The sequence below is a fragment of the Staurois parvus genome, unplaced genomic scaffold, assembly GCF_062004578.1.
Source record: "Staurois parvus isolate SC_StPar_1 unplaced genomic scaffold, SC_StPar_1.0 ptg000130l, whole genome shotgun sequence".
Taxonomy (NCBI): domain Eukaryota; kingdom Metazoa; phylum Chordata; class Amphibia; order Anura; family Ranidae; genus Staurois; species Staurois parvus.
In genome coordinates this window covers 4,656,406-4,676,872 of record NW_028317926.1, presented here as the reverse complement: position 1 = coordinate 4,676,872, position 20,467 = coordinate 4,656,406, and the positions used below count along the sequence as shown (strand labels likewise).

Below are 20,467 nucleotides of genomic sequence, written 5' to 3'. Positions count from 1 at the left end.
TTCTACGGGTTACAAGCGATGTTAACATGACCGATACCCTTGAATTTGGAATACATGATGACCTGGAAGGCTGAGATTGATATTTCATCTATACCTGGAGAAGAGTTTAAGTGGGAATATTGAATTCTGAAAAGCGTTTCTGGAGTGCTGTGGTGCCTGGAGGATCTGTGAGAGGGATCCATTATTGCTCTTTGATCCGCAAGGGTCGAAGTGATGAAGTGAGAGGCTAATCCAGAAGGTGGTTGGATTCACAAGTTCTATCTACACTCAGATACCTGCACGATTTGTTTCACCTGTGGTCACTTTATAATATTATTGGAAACACCGTTTACATTTTTTCACCTTTAACATCTATATATTGGACTTTTTTTTGCGCTTAATAAGTAAATATTATTTCACTTCACATTTGCACGTGTGATGTAACTATATGTATGTGTAATTTATGCACATGCGTATAGATTTAAGTGTTTGTTTTTTCATCTTTTGGGTGTTTGATTTGATGATTTTTGTTACTATCAAGCACTTATATATTTATTTCCATATTATTGTCACTATATTGGATTTGTGTCATTGGATTCCACATTCACTTTGATTTGAATGTAGCGCAGCATTTATATGGTTTATATTCACTTGATCACTGGTATATGATTTAATGCTAGCAGCTGTTTTGGGGTTCATATATTTAATTTGTTTAATTGTTTAAACACAATATTTGGAGCGCAGGAGGGTCACACCACTATTGCTATTTATTAAAACGCTTTGCACTTACATTATAACAGGGCTTGACAAATTTGCTTTGATTCTAGAAGCCAGCTAAAAAAGTTGGGAGCCTCTTTTTAACTAACAAAGCTTTATTTTCTGTTCAAAGTATAAAATGGCAGAATAAAATATGCTATAAATGACTTATACTTACCCTGCCGGTCCCATGAGGTGGGCAATTATAAGTGATTTATGGCTTTTATTTTTTTTATTTATTGAAATGTAAAAATCAGGCAGCTGTCTTATTTACAATGAGACAGCTTTCTCACTTGGTAATTTCAAGGGAGGTCACACAATATTACTCACGCAAGATCTAGAAAACACAACATTTCAGTAAAAAACGCACTAAAGTAAATTTTAGGGCACAAAAACACAACTAAGTACCCAATTTTTTTGTAAAATAAAAAAGGTGAGGTTGCACTGGGTAAATAGATACCCAACATGTCAAATCTTAAATTTTTATGCACCCGTGAACTGGCGACAAACTTCAGTACCAGGGATGTGCAATTCATATAGCTCGACGCCCGGGACATGTAGTTCTGGGTGTCGGGCAGATAGGGTTTTTTTGCCTTTAGCCCTGCTGCGAACAAGCAGTAGGGCTCATCTGTCAGGTGGAAGCATTCGGGCGGCATCGCTGCGCCTGATTGCTGCCACACAGCTCACAGCACCAGCCACCGCCCCTCTGCCCGCTATATGTCCTGGGCTCCGCTTGCCCATCTGCGGGCCCAGGACCAGTCAGTGGGTGTTGGTGGTATGTCAGGATGCGGGTATAGAAGAGGGAGGAGACCGGACATATCCGCTCCCCTCCCCTTCTTGTCTTGACCTGGAAGTGATGTGACATCACTTCCTGGTCTCCGTTGACAGATTCACGGCCATCGAGGCCTGGAAAGAATGTAATGAAGTGCGATGTGGACTGCATTACATTCAGAGGAGCACAGGGGACACATGCAGGGTCTTTCAGACCCTGGATGTCTCAATAAAGAGACCCCGTCACCAAAAAAATCATACCATAGGGGACTTTTTGTCACCTATGGGATTTAAAAAAAAAACTGTCAAAAAAGTATTTATTTATTTAAAAATGTAAGTTACACCCAAGCATATAACCCCCCCAGATTTTTCAAGGCCCCCCCCCACCCCTACATATGTACGCACACACAAACATAAAAGCACGTGCTGGGACGCCCACACATGAAAACGACAATTGTGATTACACATGTTAAATATCGCCACACACGCCAGAATGAGAGCAATAATTCTAGCACCAGACCTCCTCCGTAACGTTAAACTGATGACCTATCAGAGGCTTTAAAAGCGTCACCTATAGAAAACATGGGGTACTAAAGTTTGTTGCCGTTTCACGAGCACACGCAAATTTAAGGTTTGACATGTTGGATATCTATTTACTCGATGCAACCTCATCTTTTATATTTTACAAATTTATTGAATTTATTGCTTTTTGTACCCTAAAATAAACATAAGTGTATTTTTTTACTGAAATTATGTGTTTCCTAGACCTTTGTGATAATATCGTGTGACATAAAAAATTAGAACTACCGCTATTTTATTCTCTAGGGCAGGGGTGTGGAACTGGCGGCCCTCCAGCTGTTGCGAAACTACAAGTCCCATCATGCCTCTGCCTTTGGGAGTCATGCTTGTAACTGTCAAATTTGCAATGCCTCATGGGACTTGTAGTTTGGCAACAGCTGGAGGGCCGCCAGTTTGACACCCGTGCTCTAGGGTTTCTGATTTCTCTATTTAGCAGAAGTATAAAAGTACCCCTTGTATGTGAGGGTACCTAAGCACTCTTGTGTCTGTAGCCTTATAACTGTATATCTGTAGTGTGAGATCTAAGGCTCTGCTGTCTATGATTGCTAGTCTCATGAGATTTGTAGATGTCACTACTGCATCAATCACTGTTCTCCGTGCTGGAGGCTCTATAATGAGGAAACAAAGCCCTGCCTCTACCAAGATGTCATTATCTGCACAGAAATACAGTGCAGAACAAGGTATTGTAGGTCAGTAATGGAAAATGATTAGCTACAGGGAGGCCATATACAATACCAGTGAATAGTCCTTTGCCATCTGCCTGTTTTTTGGACACAACTTCCATAGATCAGTTCCTCTTTAAGATCATATGTCAAGCTCCCTGTATATGTTCTCACTGTCCCTCTGCTGTAAATGAATGTGCTCCTCTGCTGTAAATGAATGTGCTAACGATTCTGCTTTAAACCAAGAATGACATTTTGTTTTTTATGTATTTAGATTGAACGAGAATATGAAGTACAAAAAGCGTTATTTGGTGCTGGATTCCCGGTACCGAAGACTTTATTCTACTGTAATGATCTGACAGTGATTGGAACTGAATTCTATGTGATGGCACATGTGGAGGTTAGCCGTGTCACATAAGTATTAGATTATGTTGCTTTACCTGCTTTCACAAAACTCTGCTATTTTTAAGTGGATGTTTCTTTTTTTTGTTCTATTACTACATTTTTTGCAACTTTATAAAACTAGATTTGCATTCCCTTTTACAGGGTCGTATTTTCCGAGATGCCACTCTCGCCAATGTCCGCCCTGCAGAGAGATCAGCGCTGTATGTTGCTCTCACTGAAACGCTCTCCAGGCTCCATTCTTTTAATATATACAAGCTAAACCTTACAGGGTATGGCAAAGGAAAAGGATACTGCCAGAGACAGGTGAGGAGAACTTACATAAATGTACGCTATAAGGGCCCTTTTCGCGCACGCTCATTCATCTGGTATATGTCCAGGGGCAGACTGACCATTTGGAAACCCAGGCACTGCCCGAGGGCCCGGGGTCAGTAGGGGGCCCCATGAGATGCCCCTGGTACCTTTTTCATAGGCTTTTTTGAGTTTGGGCAAGGACACAGGGGCCCCATGATCCCCGATTGCCCGGGGGCCCCATGAGTTGTCAGTCCGCCCCTGTATATGTCCATTATGATGCATTCTAAATTGCATCCTAACATACATATACAGTGTAAAGAAAGGCATCTGGACAAAGATGTGAATGCACTAGTCCTTGAGGTGTGCTCCAAAAATACTGCAGGTATGTTTTTGTCATGCATTGAGGATTATTAAAAGCATATTTGAGAAAATTCACAGGTGTGAATAGGAGCACCAGTGGTTTTGGATCAATTTAAAAATCTGTGTTAAGATTACAAGGTTTTCAATAGAAGTTTTATACTGATTTATATACATTTGTGTATTGAAGGTAAACAATCAATACAAAGTTCACGCAGGACACTAAGGGCATTATGAGTTTTCTTTAAAAAATGCTTTTCCTTTGAGGCTATCTCTCTCTAATTCACACTGAGATATACAAAGCAGTGAGGGAGTAGAAGCCATTCCTTTGACTCCTACAGTAGTGCTTGTAGTTGTATTCATTTATTTATTTTTTTGTAAGCAAAGCTGTTGTAGTTAGTCAGGTATACATGTGAAAATAAGCTCAAAGCTCCATCTATCGTCTGAAAATAGTAAATATGAAATAAGCATATGCAATATTTAATTGTCTCTCTTTAATCTAAACACTGTATTGAGGTTAACAAAGCATGTCAGGAACAGAAGCCATTCTTTTGACCCATACAATAGTGCCTGTAGTTTGAAGTTAAGCTATGCTGTCCTATAAACAATGTTTTATTTCATCACAGCAGTTAAAGTTAATCAGGTACACGTGTGAAAATGAACTTGGAGTTCTAGCTACTGGCTAGAAATAGCAAATATGAAATACTCATATGCAATATTAAATTCTATGAAAGCAAAATTTAACCAACAACATTAAAGCAATACTAAAGGCTCAGTTTTTTTTAAATAACAAACATGTCAAACTTACCGGCTCTGTGCAATGGTTTTGCAATGGTTTTGTGCAGAGCAGCCCCGGTTCACCTCTTCTGGAGTCCCCCCTCCTGTCAGGTGCCCCCAGAGCAACCAGCCTTTCTCTGAGCAAATTAAAAATAATCAACATTTACTTCCACTTGCGACTACAAAGTATTATTAATGTTACTCCACAGTCCTATGATCTTCTTCTCTGCCAGTTCTATTAATAATGACGGTTCACTGAAGCCACTTTTTATGCAAGTCTCCCACCAGTCTTTTTACCACCCTTCTCACTGATGTTGTTGGGTCTGTAATCCGTGCCGGACAAACAACCGTGTTATCAGGATGAAATTGATCACCGATGAGAGGTGCCTGTCCACATTCTAGCAAATGGATTGCCTGCTGTCTAGAGACTGTGAAGTAATGTGATTATTACTGTGTTTCTGAAGTAGTTCACAGCTTATGGGAGAGGAGGGGCTTTTCATCTTGGGTCCTTGTCCCGGCATTGAAGGAAATTAGGCTTTAACACAGTAAATACAAGCATGCACTTTGCTCTTTACTTTACTTTATTGTATACCTGATCTCAAAATTCAGCAAATGCACTATTCCAATGCTGGATGTAATGCTATTGTATATCTCACTGCCTTACTTTCTGTAAATCCATTACAGGTAACCACATGGAAGAAGCAGTATGACCGCGCCGCACACACTGATATCCCAGCAATGAACCAGTTAGCTGACTGGCTTATGAATAATTTGCCAAGCAATGACAATGAAGAGTGCCTTATCCATGGTGATTTTAGGATTGACAATATCATTTTCCATCCCACTGAGGTAAATTATTTTGTTAAAAAAAAAAGATATTCTAATCATGCATTTGAATGTACAAAAAAAAAAGATATGTGTATGAATAAAATATCTCAACCTCTCATCACAATGGCATGACAGTCCGCACATCATTGCTTGTAGTAAACAGAGCCCTCAACCAGGGGGTTACATAGTATGTAATTAGGTGTTAGGGCTTATTCACACCATAGCATAAGTGGTCTTTAACCATTTGCCGCCCGCCCTATGGCCGAATGGCGGCCGGCAAATGTCATCAGCGTTCCGGGTGGATGCCATATGGCGTCCTCCCGCACATGCGCAGATTGCGCTCCTGCAGAGCCGTGCAGTGGCGCGATTTGTCACCGGCCGTGTAGCTCGGACACGGCCGATGACAGATCTGAGTATCGGCCCCAGTTGCCGGTACCATGTGACCTGCTGTGACCACTCACAGCAGGTCACATGACAGTTGTATACAATGGATGGCTTCATTCATGCCATCCATTGTATACTAGTGTCTAGCTGTGAATGGTCACAGCTAATCACATGCACATGTCATGTGATTAGCTGTGGCCAAATCACAGCTAAGCACAAAAAAAAAAAAAACCCTGAATAAATCGATGTCATTCAGGTAAATGCTTGCTTATAGCAAAGTAATTCTTTGCTATAAGCAAATTGTATACAAAAAAAAATACAAAAATACTGATCACTTCCCCAAAGTAGTACAATGTTACTATGGTAACATTGTACTACTTTGGTCATAGTGAAATATGAAAAGAAAATCTTAAAAAAAAAAAAAAAAAAAATTAATAATAAATAATAAAAAAATTTAAAAATATATATATATATTTTTTTTCATACTGTCACCAGTCAGTGTCCCTGTTCAACGCTATGCCAGTTATATGATGACACTGTACTGCACTGGTGACAGTATGTAAAAAAAAAAATAGTGAAATTAATTTTTTTAATTTTTTAATTTTCCGAAAAATTATGACAAAAAAAATACAACTTCAAAAAACTCGCCATGCCTCTTATGAAGTACGTCGGACTGTCTACTTTGCAAAAAGGGGTCATTTGGGGGATATTTGTACTGTTCTGACATTCTTGGACCTCAAGAAATTAGATTGGCTGTCAGTACGTCAGGATTGATCAATATTCAGATCTATACCATAGTTTGTGAACTCTATAAGTTTCCTACAAACTAAAAAATACATCTTAATTTGGGTTATTTTCACCAAAGACATGTAGCAGAACACATCTTGGCCTAAATTTATGAAGAACAATTATTTATTTGCAAACTTTTATAACAGAAACAAAGAAAAACGTGTTTTTTTTCAAAATTTTTGGTCTTTTTTTGTTAATTTAGCAAAAAAAAAAACCCCAGCGGTGATTAAATACCACCAAAAGAAAGCTCTAGTTGTGTGAAGAAAATGATAAAATTTTAGTTTGGGTACAATGTTGTATGACCGCACAATTGTCATTCAAAGTGTGAGAGCGCTGAAACCTGAAAACTGGCCTGGGCAGGAAGGTGTAAAATTGCCCGGTATTGAATTGGTTAATAGTGCTGCGATGTACTTCGCTTCACTGTATTGCAAGTATTATTATTATTATACAGGATTTATATAGCGCCTACAGTTTGCTCAGCGCTTTACAATATAAAGGGAAACAGTACAGCAATGATGCAGTTCAATACAAGAGGTTTAGGAAGGCCCTGCTCCTTGGAGCTTACAATCTAAGAGCATGTTTTTCCTCTTTTTTTTTTTTACTTTTATTCATGTATATAATACATATAGTATAGATTTCTATATACTGCAGTGCTTTGCAGAGTATTATAATGCATTTAAGTGGTGAAGCGCTCAACTTATAATTACCTAGTGAATACACAAATCATATAAATACAAATAATTATAAATAATTATAAACTAGTGCAATATCTTCATACACATAACGAATATATATCCCTGGTGATATAGTGAAAACTTATATCTTTTAAACTGTGCAGAAAGTGAAAAAATACAATAATTAAATAAATAGTGATGCCACACTGTGAAATTAATGGCAAAAGTGTTCAAAATAATGTCACTCCATGCTGCAAATAGTGCTTTTCGTGTAAATCTTGACGTGACTCCCCTCAATAGCAGAAATGCCCCCTCACCTTCCACATTCGACCCTTGCGGGTCACAGAGCCTTTTTATATATATCTTTCTGTTTGATGTTCTCCACTGCCTCCACCGACCTTAATCCACCTCCAGGCAGTAAGTACCTCTCCAATTACTCCCCTCATGCACCGAACTTTGCCAGGTAAACCTCTCCTCCACTGCCACCTCCGACCAAGTTCCTCCTCTGGGCAGTAAATATCATCCAATACCCCTCACACAATGGACTCAGGCTCAGAGTGATTCATGTAAAACGATAAAACAGACCTCCATAGTGTAACATCGCTTTATTAAACCAATCCAATATAATTGAATATTGCACTCACATGTCCTCACGATTTTACAAGCAGTTTCCCATATGCTATGGGTGTATACAGGAGTCCCAAGATGGCGTCCGAACCCGGAACCGGAAGTACGTCACCCCTACGTCGACGTGTTGCGCCACTGTCACGTGGCTTCTTCAGGATCCTGAAGAAGCCACGTGACAGTGGCGCAACGCGTCAACGTAGGGGTGACGTACTTCCGGTTCCGGGTTCGGACGCCATCTTGGGACTCCTGTATACACCCATAGCATATGGGAAACTGCTTGTAAAATCGTGAGGACATGTGAGTGCAATATTCAATTATATTGGATTGGTTTAATAAAGCGATGTTACACTATGGAGGTCTGTTTTATCGTTTTACATGAATCACTCTGAGCCTGAGTCCATTGTGTGAGGGGTATTGGATGATATTTACTGCCCAGAGGAGGAACTTGGTCGGAGGTGGCAGTGGAGGAGAGGTTTACCTGGCAAAGTTCGGTGCATGAGGGGAGTAATTGGAGAGGTACTTACTGCCTGGAGGTGGATTAAGGTCGGTGGAGGCAGTGGAGAACATCAAACAGAAAGATATATATAAAAAGGCTCTGTGACCCGCAAGGGTCGAATGTGGAAGGTGAGGGGGCATTTCTGCTATTGAGGGGAGTCACGTCAAGATTTACACGAAAAGCACTATTTGCAGCATGGAGTGACATTATTTTGAACACTTTTGCCATTAATTTCACAGTGTGGCATCACTATTTATTTAATTATTGTATTTTTTCACTTTCTGCACAGTTTAAAAGATATAAGTTTTCACTATATCACCAGGGATATATATTCGTTATGTGTATGAAGATATTGCACTAGTTTATAATTATTTATAATTATTTGTAAATTATAATTATCGCTGCTCCGCTGCCCAACCCATACGCCGGTTCTGGGCCCTCCCCTGGTCACCCTGCACCCAGCTACCGGGCACCCAGCTACCGCCCCTGGACACCCACCACCCAGCTACCGGGCACCCAGCTACCACCCAGCTACCGGGCACCCAGCTACCACCCCTGGACACCCAGCTACCGGGCACCCAGCTACCACCCCTGGACACCCAGCACCCAGCTACCGGGCACCCAGCTATCACCTCTGGACACCCAACACCCGGACCACCCAGCGAATCAAGACGTCGCCCAGCGAATCTCCCGGACCTCCCAGCGAATCTCCAGCCACCGAGTCGCCAACATCACCAGACGCTGTGCCTACCAACACCCCCAGACATCGCACCCTACGACCCCTCCACTCGCTGATCCACCGGACCCACTGAAGACTCCTCGGACGCCAGCATACTGCACTCACAGATTGCAGCTACAGGAGGACTCTAATGGACTTCACGGTGATACAGACTCTCCACATCACCTCGCCCTGACCCGTATCCCTTCACCTCCCCCGACCCGAACAGCACTGCACTCACCCCAGCATGCCACCTGCACTTCTCCTCCTCGTCTTCCTCTCCTCCATCCCAAAAATCGCCTCCCTCTACCCGCCCACCCCCCCAAAACAGCTCTACATTGCCCCTTCACTCCTGCCCTCTCCCCACTACGGCACTCACCACCTCCTCCTGGTACTCCACTCCCCGGTCGACCCACGTGCCACCACTACCAGACCCACACGCTCCTACACCTCCCATTCCCATGCCACCCTCCTCACCCTTCTCCTTCTCCTATCCGCTGGGGACATCTCCCCGAACCCTGGCCCCTCACCACCTCTCCCCCCCTCCAGGGACCCCCCTGCCCCCGCCAGCCGCCGCAACCCCCTCAACCTCATACCTGTGCACCTCCTCCCCGCATCCATCCCCCCTCTCTCGGTTGCACTTCTGAACGCCCGTTCGGTTTGCAACAAACTAACTGCCATCCATGACCTCTTTATCTCCCGCTCCCTCAATCTCCTAGCCATCACCGAAACCTGGATACAGGCCACTGACACTACCTCCCCTGCGGCACTCTCCCATGGAGGTCTCATCTGGTCCCACTCACCAAGACTGAGCGGTCACAAAGGTGGTGGTGTCGGCCTGCTCTTATCACCGCTGAGCACCTTCCAGGTCCTCCCTAACCCCCCCTCCCTAACCTTTTCCTCCTTCGAAGCTCACTGCATCCGGCTCTTCTCACCCACCCCCCTAAGGATCGCAGTGATCTACAGGCCCCCTGGATCCATAGCCCGCTTCCTGGATAACTTCGCCGCCTGGCTTCCCTTCTTCCTCTCCTCTGAGCTACCGACCATCATCCTCGGGGACTTCAACATCCCCATCAATGACAACACCCCGACTACTTCCCAACTCCTCCACCTAACCTCCTCCTTCGCGCTCACACAACACACCCAATCCTCCACCCACATCAATGGGAACACCCTGGACCTCGTCTTCTCCCACCTCTGTACCCTCAACCAGTTCTCTAACACACCCTTCCCTCTCTCCGACCACCACCTCCTCACGTTCTCCACCTCCCCTTCCCCCAACTCCCCCCCCCCAGTGCGCCAAACCATCACCAGCCGCAACCTCCGCAACCTGCACCCAGCCCCCCTCCACTCGGCTGCCGACCGCCTACACGACAGCATCCTTCCACTGTCATGTCCTGACCTAGCCACCTCCACGTACAACGACTCACTATCAGCTACACTAGACTCTCTGGCACCCCTAACCACACGCTACATCAAACCCAGACCGCTCCAACCATGGCAGAACGACCACACTAAATGCCTCAAACGTCGCAGTCGTGCGCTGGAGAGACTATGGCGCAAAACCAGGTCCCCTCATACATTCTCCCTCTACAAATCTGCCTTCCTCACCTACACCTCCTCCCTCCACGCCGCCAAGCAGGCCTACTTTGTTAACCTGATTAACACCCTCTCCACCTGCCCTCGCCGACTCTTCTCCACCTTCAACTCCCTGCTCTCTCCCCCCCTTCCTCCACTCAGTACCTCACTTACCGCCCACGAGATTGCCACTCATCTCCACAGCAAGATTGACGCAATCCGCAAGGACATAGTCTACTTGCAATCTACCTCCCCATCTAGCCTCCCCCCTTCTATCACCCCCTCATCTCTCCCCTCCTCTGACCTCGCAACGGCACTGCCCCCCACCACACCCAAGGCCCTGCCTACCATAACCCCCCCATCACTGCACTCCTTCAGCCCTACTACCACTGAGGAAGTCAGCAGAGTCTTCTCAGAAGCCCGTCTCACTACCTGCCCCCTGGACCCCATCCCCTCTCAACTCCTCCGGTCACCCCCCTCTTCCCTCATCCGCTCCCTTACCCACATTTTTAATCTCTCCCTCTCTACTGGCGTATTCCCCTCCCCCCTAAAACATGCGCACATCACCCCCATACTCAAAAAGCCCTCCCTGGACCCCACTGACCTCAACAACCTCAGACCAATTTCCCTGCTGCCACTCACTTCCAAGCTCCTTGAGCGCTTGGTCTTCGATCGCCTAAGCTCCCACCTAGATGACAACAACCTCCTTGACCCACTACAGTCCGGCTTCCGTCCCCTACACTCCACCGAAACTGCCCTCCTCAAAATCACCAACGATCTACTAACCGCCAAAGCCAAAGGCGACTACTCTGTCCTCCTCCTCCTAGACCTCTCTGCGGCCTTTGACACAGTCGACCACCCCCTCCTCCTTAATAAACTACTCTCCCTTGGCATCAGAGACACCGCTCTCTCCTGGTTCTCGTCCTATCTATCCCAACGCTCCTTCAGTGTCACCTACAATGGTGCCACCTCCCCTTCTCTCCCCCTCTCTGTTGGGGTCCCCCAGGGCTCTGTCCTTGGACCCCTTCTCTTCTCCATCTACACCTCCTCCCTTGGCAAACTCATACACTCCCACGGCTTCAATTACCACCTCTATGCTGATGATACTCAAATCTACCTATCCACCCCTCACCTCACCCCCTCATTCTCCGCCCGCATCACTCACCTCCTAAACGACATCTCTGACTGGATGTCGCTCAATTTCCTCAAACTCAACCTCTCCAAAACCGAGCTTCTCATCTTCCCCCCAGCCCGCGCCCCCCCCCCCATCCTTTCCATCACTACCAACAACACCACCATCAATCCCGCCCAGCAAGCCAAGGTCCTTGGCGTCACTCTGGACTCAAACCTTTCCTTTCAACCTCATATCAAATCCCTCACAAACACATGCAGGCTCCACCTCCGGAACATCGCCAGGATACGTTCCTTCCTTACCACAGACACCACTAAACTACTAGTACACTCCCTGATTATCTCACGCCTGGACTACTGCAACTCCCTCCTCACCGGCCTACCCCAGTGCAGGCTCTCCCCGCTTCAGACCATCCTGAACTCAGCGGCCAGACTCATCCACCTCACCAGCCGCTCCACCTCTGCCACCCCCCTCTGCCTCTCCCTCCACTGGCTCCCCATTGCCCAACGCATTAAATTCAAATTGCTCACCCTGACCTATAAGGCCATCCACAACACTGCCCCTAACTACCTCACCGATCTGATTCCCAAGTACCACCCTACCCGTACCCTTCGCTCTTCACAGGACCTTCTTCTATCTTGCTCCCTGGTCTCCTCCTCCCACGCACGACTGCAAGACTTCTCCAGGTCCTCCCCCATCCTCTGGAACTCACTACCCCAATCCATCAGACTGTCACCGTCCCTCCTCACCTTCAGGCGCTCCCTGAAAACCCACCTCTTCAGGGAAGCCTACCCCACCCTCACCTAACAGCCGCTGCCCTTCCCTCCTCCTACCACTCCATCCCCCACAGCCGTTTCCTCCTGTGCCTCTACCCCCCCCCTCCTAGATTGTAAGCTCGAAAGAGTAGGGCCCTCTAACCCCTTGTGTACTGTTTGATGTTACTGTTCTGTTTCATGTATTGTCCCCCCCTATTGTACAGCGCTGAGCAAACCCTTTGGCGCTATATAAACTCGATAAATAAATAATAAATAATAAATAAATAAATTTGTATTTATATGATTTGTGTATTCACTAGGTAATTATAAGTTGAGCGCTTCACCACTTATATGATTTGATTTCACACATCTTGCGGTATAAAGAACAGGTGATAGCAGCTTACTCACTAGGTTCTGTGGAGCGCAGGGGGATTTTTGTATTTTATTATAATGCATTGTACAAATTTGTAATTTGTGCTATTTGCCTCCAACACATGTATGAACTGAAACAATAGGAAAACAGGCTATATGCTTAGGTCCTTGTATTGGGACTGCAATGGGAAATGCATCCTATTTCTGTTGGTGTGAATGAGTCATTAATTGTCACACATGATTTTATGAAGAATGTTATACTGACTGTGTAGTATTAGCCTAAGTTCACATACTGTATATGCGGTGCGGTATATCGCATGTGATTCGCACAGGAACCGCATCACATTCCTGCACAAATCACATGCGATTTGTTTGCAGTGCAACTGGAGCCATGCATTTTGTATGACTCTAATCGCACCGCACCCATACCAAAAAGGTGCAGGACCCTTTATTGGTTCCACACTAGTATCGGATCGCATAGGTATTCACACCTATGCGTTATGATTCTGCACATCGCACCGCGTTTTGCGTGTTGTTAACATACACACCCGCAGCGGTTTGCATGAATGGGGTGCGATTCTGATGCGTTGCAGAATTCGCACAGAAAACGCTGCAAATTCTGCACCGCATCGGTGTGAATCAGGGCTTCGGGTAGGGGTGATTATGGCAGAAACATTGTTACAAATGTAATTAATCTCCAGCTCCTCTTGTAGATTCTCCCCTGTAGTGGTCAGAAGTAGTACCAATTTGAAGTTTGGCCTGATTAGATCAAATTTATGCTCTCCTTTTAAAGTGTTTCACATATGATAGTAGATAAGCGTGTGCATTTTGCATTATGCGTACAGCCTTACAGAGTACAGAGCTCAGGAGTGTGCTGCGCACAGGGTGCAGGACTCGGGATTGAGTATTGTGTAGTGCTGTGGAGTGCGCATAGCACAGGGCTCAGGAGTGGGTATCACAGAGGGTACATAAGTGCATTTGGCGCAGGGCTGAGGAGGGCCCTTTCACCTAGCAGCACTAGAGTCCTTGGTTCGAATCCCAACCACGACACTACCTGCACAGAGTTTGCATGTTCTCCCTGTGCCTTTGTGGATTTCCTCCAGGTACTCCGGTTTCCTCCATCACTCCAAAGACATGCTGGTAGGTTAATTGGTTCCTGCTTAAATTGGCCCTAGTATGTGTGAGTCAGGGACCTTAGACTGTAAGCTCCTTGAGGGCAGGAACTGATGTGACTGTGCAATACATATGTAAAGTGCTACGTAAATTGACTGCACTATATAAGTACCTGAAATAAAATAAAAATAAATAAAATATCACACATGGTGCAGGGCACAGGAGTCTGTATCACACATGGTGCAGGGCTCAGGAGTCTGTATCACACATGGTGCAGGGCTCAGGAGTGCATATTGCACAGGGTGCAGGGCTCAGGAGTGCATATTGCACAGGGTACAGGGCTCAGGAGTGCATATTGCACAGCGTGCAGGGTTTAGAAGTGCATATCGCACAGAGTGCAGGGTTGAGGTGTGCATATCACAAAGGGTTTGGAAGTGCTCATTGTACAGGGTGCAGGGCTCAGGAATAAATATTGTACGGCTCTCAGGAGTGCGTATCACACAGGGTTCAGGGCTCAGGAGTGCGTATCGCACAGGGTTCAGGGCTCAGGAGTGCGTATCGCACAGGGTTCAGGGCTCAGGAGTGCGTATCGCACAGGGTTCAGGGCTCAGGAGTGTGTATCGCACAGAGTTCAGGAGTGCGTATCGCACAGGGTTCAGGGCTCAGGAGTGCGTATCGCACAGGGCTCAGGAGTGCGTATTGCACAAGGTTCAGGGCTCAGGAGTGCGTATTGCACAGGGTTCAGGGCTCAGGAGTGCGTATTGCACAGGGTTCAGGGCTCAGGAGTGTGTATTGCACAGGGTTCAGGACTCAGGAGTGCGTATCGCACAGGGATCAGGGCTCAGGAGTGCGTATCGCACAAGGTTCAGGGCTCAGGAGTGCGTATCGCACAGGGTTCAGGGCTCAGGAGTGCATATTGCACAGGGTTCAGGGCTCAGGAGTGTGTATCGCACAGGGTTCAGGGCTCAGGAGTGTGTATCGCACAGGGTTCAGGGCTCAGGAGTGTGTATCGCAGAAAAATCGATTCCTACATTATTTTTCACTTGCTGTTTTTCCATGCGTTATTAGTGGGTTGTTTCCTGATTTATTCTCTGCAGCAAATAAATATGTAACTAACTGTTTTTACATATAGGAAACTAGTTGAATATATTAAAAAAAAGTTTAGCTATGTTAAGCAATACTTAATACAGACTACACACATCTCATTTAATGTACTGGTTTTTTTTCCAGTACATTTTCTTGATGTTTAAAAGTGATGATGTAAAATCTTGATGTTTTAGGCTCGTGTGATTGCTGTCCTGGACTGGGAGCTGTCCACAATTGGAAATCCTATATCAGACTTGGCTTACTTTATCATGCCTTATTTTTGGCCTCGAGAAGTACACTTTTTTGGACATACTGGTGACAAATCCTTTACTGATATTGAAGGTAAAAATTAAAGGAATACTGACAGAAATATGCGGGGGGGGGTACCATTGCTGACCACCTTTTAAAATGCTAGTTGCCTGGCTGCCTGTGGCTCCAGTGCTTTAAAAACACTAACCTAAAATAAGCACACATCGAAGTACATATCACTAGCACACCATCATATCACAACAGTATTGAGACATCACATGCCTGATGAAGGGGTCCTGTAAGTCCCAAAGTGTTGTATTTTTACCACCGTGATTTGATCACTTTATTAATCTTTTGGCCATTATTTTGAAGATACATGATGTGCTGGCAATATATACAATGTATGTGTGTGTACAGTGTGTGTGTGTATGTATGTATATATGTGTATATATATATATATATATATATATATATATATTAGTGTCTCAATAGGGTAGAGGCATTTTAGTAAGACATGTCAGTTTAAGGGCCTGGTAGCCCACTTTTATTTAAAAGGCAAAGCAAAGTTCTTTACAAAGTTGCCAACACAGGGGTGCTCGGCTTCTTACATCAAGACATGAGAAACAGAAAATGCTAACCCACCTGGCTACACTTCAGCAGCACTGCTGCTATTAGTAGCTCTTCGATGCACACAGCTTAACCACTTTAGGATCACACGTATTGTACTGCAGACAGGCGGCTCCTACAAGTACAATGTCGATGCCTGTTTCCAGGTTTAGTGAGTGCATGTGCATTTCCCCCCACTGACTCCAGCTGTGTTTCAACACAAAGTGATTTTGTCAGCAGGTCCCGGCCAATTATTCATGGCCATGGCCTGCTGATCGGCTGTGCCCAATCACAGCCAAGAGCCCTGTGTTTACAAACAACAGAGGGAACAATCTCTTTGTTTCTACTCCCTGCTAAGCAGGGAGGAGGAACAAATAGATTTTTACTAAAAAGCAGCACACATTACATACAGTAACACTTGTTAGGCACACACTTAACCCCTTGATTGCGCCGAGATGTTAGTCCTTTTCCAGCCAGTGTCATTAGTACAGTAACAGTGTATAGTATTATCACTGATCACTGTATTAGTTTCACTGGTGATATCAGTGGCAATTAGTCAGTTCACCACCGAGTGGTAGGTAGTGTCAGATTGCCCGCCTCATTATCACAGTCCCATGATACAGTATGTCACTGATCACTGCCATTACTAGTATAAAAAATTAAAAATTCCAGTATATATACCAATGTTTGTAGATGCTATATCTTTTACACAAACTAATTGTTATACACTTTTTTTTACAAAAGAAATGTAGCAGAATACATTTTGGCCTAAATTTTTTAAGAAATTTTTTTTTAAATTTATTGCATATGTTTTATAGCAGAAAGTAAAAAATGTTTTCGGTCTTTTTACATTTATATATTAAAAAATTTGAAAAACCCAGAGGTGATCAGATGCCACCAAACAAAAGTTCTATTTGTGTAAAAAAAAAAAAAAAATTATATAAATTAATTTGGGTATAGTGTTGCATGACAGCACAATTACTAGTTTATGTGCCGCAGTGCTAAATAGCAAAAAGTGGCTTGGTGCATGCAGTTTTTTTTTTTTTTTTTTTTTGCACAGTGCAGTGTGAGACAACCTATTACCTTGCAGTGCACAACTGGCAGTTGAGCTTTATGACATCCTAATAAGCTTCCTTATTAAGAAGAAAAAGAAAGAGAAAAAAAAAACAGAAAAATGTGCCGAGTTTACTTTCAAAAAAGCCATAATTCATTTTCTGTCATACAATCCCCTTTTTTTTACAACAAATGAAGTGTATTATAAAGACAGAAACTTATAGTCATGAACATGTCAAAAGGGATTTTGTACTTGGTGGTTGCAGTCAGGTAATTGTCTACTGATGGGTATAGCTGCCACCTCTGGGATGTTGGGAACTTGACAAAGCAAAGTATAAATCTCCATCTAGTTGTTATATGACTTTAGGTGTACCAAGAAATAGGCAGTCGGTAGCAAAAGAGCACATAGCACACTGGCTTAGTGGTCCCTGATTAGTGTTAGGACACTATCTGCATGGAGTTTGTATATTGTCCCTGTCCTTGTGAGTTTTTGCTGGATACGCCAGTTTCCTCCCACACTCCAAAGACATGCCGTTAAGTGGGTTAAGTGTATCCTGTCTAAAGTGGCCCTAGTATGTGAGTGTATGTACAATGTATGAGGTGGGAACCTTAGATTGTAAGCTCCTCGAGGACAGGGAGTTTCAGCTCCCTCCAAAGATGTTCTATTGGATTTAGGTCTGGAGACTGGCTAGGCCACTCCAGAACCTTGATATGCTTCTTACGGAGCCACTCCTTGGTGATCCTGGCTGTGTGCTTGGGTCGTTGTCATGTTGGAAGACCCAGCCCCGACCCATCTTCAATGCTCTGACTGAGGGAAGGAGGTTGTTGCTCAAAATCTCACAATAAATGGCCCCATTCATCCTCTCCTTAATACAGTGCAGTCGTCCTGTCCCCTTCGCAGAAAAGCACCCCCAAAGCATGATGTTACCACCCCCATGCTTCACAGTAGGGATGGTGTTCTTGGGATGCAACTCATCCTTCTTTTTCTTCCAAACACAACGAGTGAAGTTTAGACCAACAAGTTCTACTTTGGTCTCATCTGACCACATGACTTTCTCCCATGCCTCCTCTGGATCATCCAGATGGTCATTGGCAAACTTCAGACGGGCCTTGACATGTGATGTCTACCGACAGTGACCTTTGAAACTGTGGTCCCAGCTCTCTTCATGTCATTGACCAGCTCCTCCCTTGTAGTTCTGGGCTGATTCCTCACCTTTCTTATCAGTGATACCCCACGAGGTGAGATCTTGCATGGAGCCCCAGTCCAAGGGAGACTGACAGTCGTCTTTAGCCTCTTCCATTTTCTAACAATTGCTCCAACAGTTGATCTATTTTCACCAAGCTGCTTGGCAATTGCCACGTAGCCCTTTCCAGCCTTGTGGAGGTCCACAATTTTGTCTCTGGTGTCTTTTGACAGCTCTTTGGTCTTGCCCATGGTAGTATTGGCGTCTGACTGACTGTGGGGTGGACAGCTGTCTTTAAATAGCTCAGACAGGTGCTACTAAGTTAGATTAATGAGTGGAGTAGAGGTGGATTTTTTAAAGGCACAGTAACAGGTCTTTGAGAGCCGGAGGGAGGGAGCTATCTTTGGCGGGAGCTGAAACTCCGTGTTGCTCAGCGACAGCCCCAAAACCTGACAGATCTAGAGGAGATCTGTGTGGAGGAGTGGGCCAAAATCCCTGTTGCAGTGTGTGCAAACCTGGTCAAGAACTACAGGAAACGTTTGACCTCTGTAATTGCAAACAAAGGCTTCTGTACCAAATATTAACACTGATTTTCTCAGGTGTTCAAATACTTATGTTCACCAGTGCAAGACAAATAAATTCTTTAAAAATCATACAATGTGATTTCCTGAAATTTTTTTTCTTAAATTCTGTCTCTCAGAGTGGGAATGCACCTACAATGTGAATTTCAGACCCCTCCATGATTTCTAAGTGGGAGAACTTGCAAAATTGCAGGGTGTTCAAATACTTCTGTTCCTCACTGTATGGTAATTGGACATCTAGAAACTAGAAAAAACTAGAAACTAGAAAAAACGTGTTGATTTCTTAAAACTGGAGCATGCAAAATCCCATTTTTTCCATATTTTTTTTGTCAAAGCTTAAGTTAGAAGCTGATTGGTTACTGTGCACAGCTGCATTAGATTTTGCACTCTCCAATTATAGTAAATCAACCCCTATGTGTCCCCAAGTGGAGAAAGAATTTTATTATGGTGAGTACAGGAAAATCGCTTTTCTATACAGTATCTGCTAACATTTTTCTATGCTGAGCTGCAAAAGATATGGATCTTGTGCACACAATGGTAAGTATTTTGCTTTAATATAAAGGAACGTTTCTATTTGTAAATTGTTGTGCCTTGTTACTTGAGATTCCTGTTGAGCCTGTAAGAGGACCTGATGACAGAAGTGTTTAAAGTGAAATACAGTTCATCCAGAAAGTATGCACAGCACTTAACATTTGCCACATTTTGTTATGTTACAGCCTTAATTGGACTAAATTCATTTTTTTTCTCAACATTCTACAAACAATACCCCATAATGACAACATGAAAGAAGTTCATTTTTAAATCTTTGCAATTTATTAAAAATAAAAAACAAAAAAAACCACATGAACATAAGTATTCACAGCCTTTGCCATGACACTCAAAATTAAGCTCTGGTGCATCCTGTTCTCACTGATCATCACTGATTCTCAGACAATGGAAAAACAAAACTCTGACCTAATGAAACGAAGATTGAACTCTTTGGCCTGAATGCCAAGCGTCATGTCTGGAGGAAACCAGGCACCGCTCACGACCTGGCCAATACCATCCCAACAGTGAAGCATGGTAGTGGCAGCATCATGCTGTGGGGATGTTTTTCAGTGGCAGGAACTGGGAGGCTAGTCAGGATCGAAGGAAAGATGAATGCAGCAATGTACAGAGATATCCTTGGTGAAAACCTATTCCAGAGTGCTCTGGAGCTTAGACTGGGGCAACGGTTCATCTTTCAACAGGACAACGACCCTAAGCACACAGCCCCCATAACAAAGGAGTGGCTACATGTAAACTCTGTGAATATCTTGGAGTGGCCCAGCCAGAGCCCAGACTTGAACCCGATTGAACATCTCTGGAGAGATCTGAAAATGGCTGTACACTGACGATCCCCATCCAACCTGATGGAGCTTGAGAGGTACTGCAAAGAAGAATGGGAGAAATTGCCCAAAAATAGGTGTGCCAAGCTTGTAGCATCTTACTCAGAATGACTTGAGGCTGTAATTGGTGCTGAAGGTGCTTCAAGTATTGAGCAATGGCTGTGAATACTTATGCACATATAGTTTTTTTTCATTTTTTATTTTTAATAAATTGCTAAATTTCAAAACAAACTTCTATCATGTTGTCATTATGGGGTATTGTTTGTAGAATGTTGAGGGAAAAAAATGAATTTAATCC

The 20,467-nt window shown here is 44.2% G+C and overlaps 1 protein-coding gene across 1 annotated transcript in view; it reads left to right on the top strand.

Annotated features, from left to right (window-relative positions):
- ACAD11 (acyl-CoA dehydrogenase family member 11) overlaps positions 1-20,467 on the top strand; it is a 155,051-nt gene that overhangs the window by 9,834 nt on the left and 124,750 nt on the right. Inside the window, exons 3-6 of the mRNA XM_089672531.1 lie at positions 3,022-3,147; positions 3,294-3,455; positions 5,262-5,426; positions 15,324-15,471. Coding sequence (XP_089528657.1) covers positions 3,022-3,147; positions 3,294-3,455; positions 5,262-5,426; positions 15,324-15,471 — 601 coding nt within the window. The remainder of the gene's footprint in view (positions 1-3,021; positions 3,148-3,293; positions 3,456-5,261; positions 5,427-15,323; positions 15,472-20,467) is intronic.